The 1,924-nt window shown below is 39.1% G+C and overlaps 1 protein-coding gene across 1 annotated transcript in view; it reads right to left on the bottom strand.

Annotated features, from left to right (window-relative positions):
• Positions 1–1,092: 1,092 nt before the first annotated feature.
• Positions 1,093–1,924, bottom strand: part of LOC138867194 (uncharacterized) — a 159,109-nt gene continuing 158,277 nt past the window's right edge. Inside the window, exon 5 of the mRNA XM_070142019.1 lies at positions 1,093–1,791. Coding sequence (XP_069998120.1) covers positions 1,483–1,791 — 309 coding nt within the window. The 3' untranslated portion in view covers positions 1,093–1,482. The remainder of the gene's footprint in view (positions 1,792–1,924) is intronic.

Here is a 1,924-nt window from a genome sequence, read left to right as displayed (position 1 = left end):
ATATTAAACATTGCAATGATACATTGGTTATTTAAGTAAAATACACGCCACTTAAATCAATGAAAAAAATACATCTTAAATTTAGTAATACCTATAGTCTCCATGACATACTTTTGAGGTTTACTTTTATAGAATCTAAAAAGAAAAAAAAAAGAAAAAAAAAAAAAAAAAAAAATCTGATTTTTTTCCCATTCTGATTTTTTTTTCTTTTTTTTTTTAATGACGAAAACTTTAGATTGACACAAATACCTGATTAACCGTAGGTGCAATCTGTAATGAATAAATGTACTGAGAGTGAATTCCGTATTGCAGTTTTCAGAGAGCACACCGCAAGTTGAATCGGATTTCGGATAAAAAAAAATATATATTTCATTCCATGGAAATAATAAGAAAAGAAAATATCTTGAAATAATCTGCGCCTTACGGTTTATCCCTTATCTTATCTTATCATTTATATTATCATTTCATCTCCTTTACCTTTTTCAATATCCCTCTCCCTTTGAACACAAAATTAATAGCGGTTAATGATAATTATTTTCCTAAAAGATGAAATCATATCAACTAAAATATCATTATCTTCACTCCTTTGTCCTTCCTTCGTGAAATAGCCTTTCTATTCCTCTACCACATTGTTCTTCATCTTTCTTTTTCCCTCCTCGTGGGTGTGTTCGTCAGCGAAAGAACACCGAAGGGGGGGGGGGGAGGTCGACGCCAAAGAGGGGGACTCCAGTATGAGGAGATATCAGCAGGGTTTTTCCTTCTTATTCGTCACAACATAAAATGGAATGTCCTATGTTTCTATGTGTGGCTTGGGAATCTAACTTGAAATTTATATATTTTATGAAAGCCGTGAAATGTAGCAAACAAGTATGTAAGTGTATATGTATGTATATATATATATATATATATATATATATATATATATATATATATATATATATACATATATACATACATATATATATATATATATATATATATATATATATATATATATATATATATATATATATATATATATATATATATATATATATATATATAATTACATGTATATATACATATATACACACAGAGACACATACATGCATGTATATATCTATACGTACATATGTTTGTGTTTACGTATTCATGTATATAATGTGTATGAGGTCAACGATTATTAACTTCCTATCCTTATATAACCTTAAATACTTCGAGGCTGAAGACGTCATAGCATAAAATACATCTTAATTTTCACTTGAAAGAATCTCGGAGGTGCTTCTTCGAAAAAAAAAAATGTAAACCAGCACTTCGCTCCCCGATTGACCGGATGAGGTCAACACTGTACTGAGAGAAGCGTTTCCCTTCACGAGCAAGGTCACGGAGAGGACGTCGGTGGCGCGGTGACGTCACGGTGGCGCAGGTCGGGGGTCACTGGGTACGCGCGTTGGGGCTCGACGCCGCGGCCGTGACCTGACCTCCGCGCACCCGGTCACCGTCTCAGTAGACCTCTCGGCGCTCGTGCTGCGGGAAGATGGGCTGGAGGGGGAACTCCTCCGGGTGGGGAACCAGGGTCTGGTGGGCGGGGGTAGCGGGGGGCGGGGGGGCCACGGTGACGGTGTGGTGGGCGGTGTGGGCAACGGGCGTGGGCGGCTGGAGGAGCGGCTGGTGAGAGAGGTCGTGGTCGTAGCGGGCGGTGAGAGGCAGGGAGAGGTCGTCCACGCGCCGGGTCGTGGCCAAGCGCCGCCGCAGCCAGCACAGCCCGTGACACGACCAAGTCCAGCCGTGGAAGTAGAGCACGAGCCAGCCCTGGGGGGGGGGAGGAAAGGGGTAAAGAGATTATTAAGAACTGTTATTAAGAACTATTAATAATTATTAAGAATAGCTACTAACTGCTATTCATCCTTATTACTGTTTGAAATGAAATTGTGAATACGATTAT

This window comes from Penaeus vannamei, chromosome 28 (genome assembly GCF_042767895.1).
Source record: "Penaeus vannamei isolate JL-2024 chromosome 28, ASM4276789v1, whole genome shotgun sequence".
NCBI lineage: Eukaryota > Metazoa > Arthropoda > Malacostraca > Decapoda > Penaeidae > Penaeus > Penaeus vannamei.
This window is presented reverse-complemented; position numbering and strand designations above follow the sequence as displayed.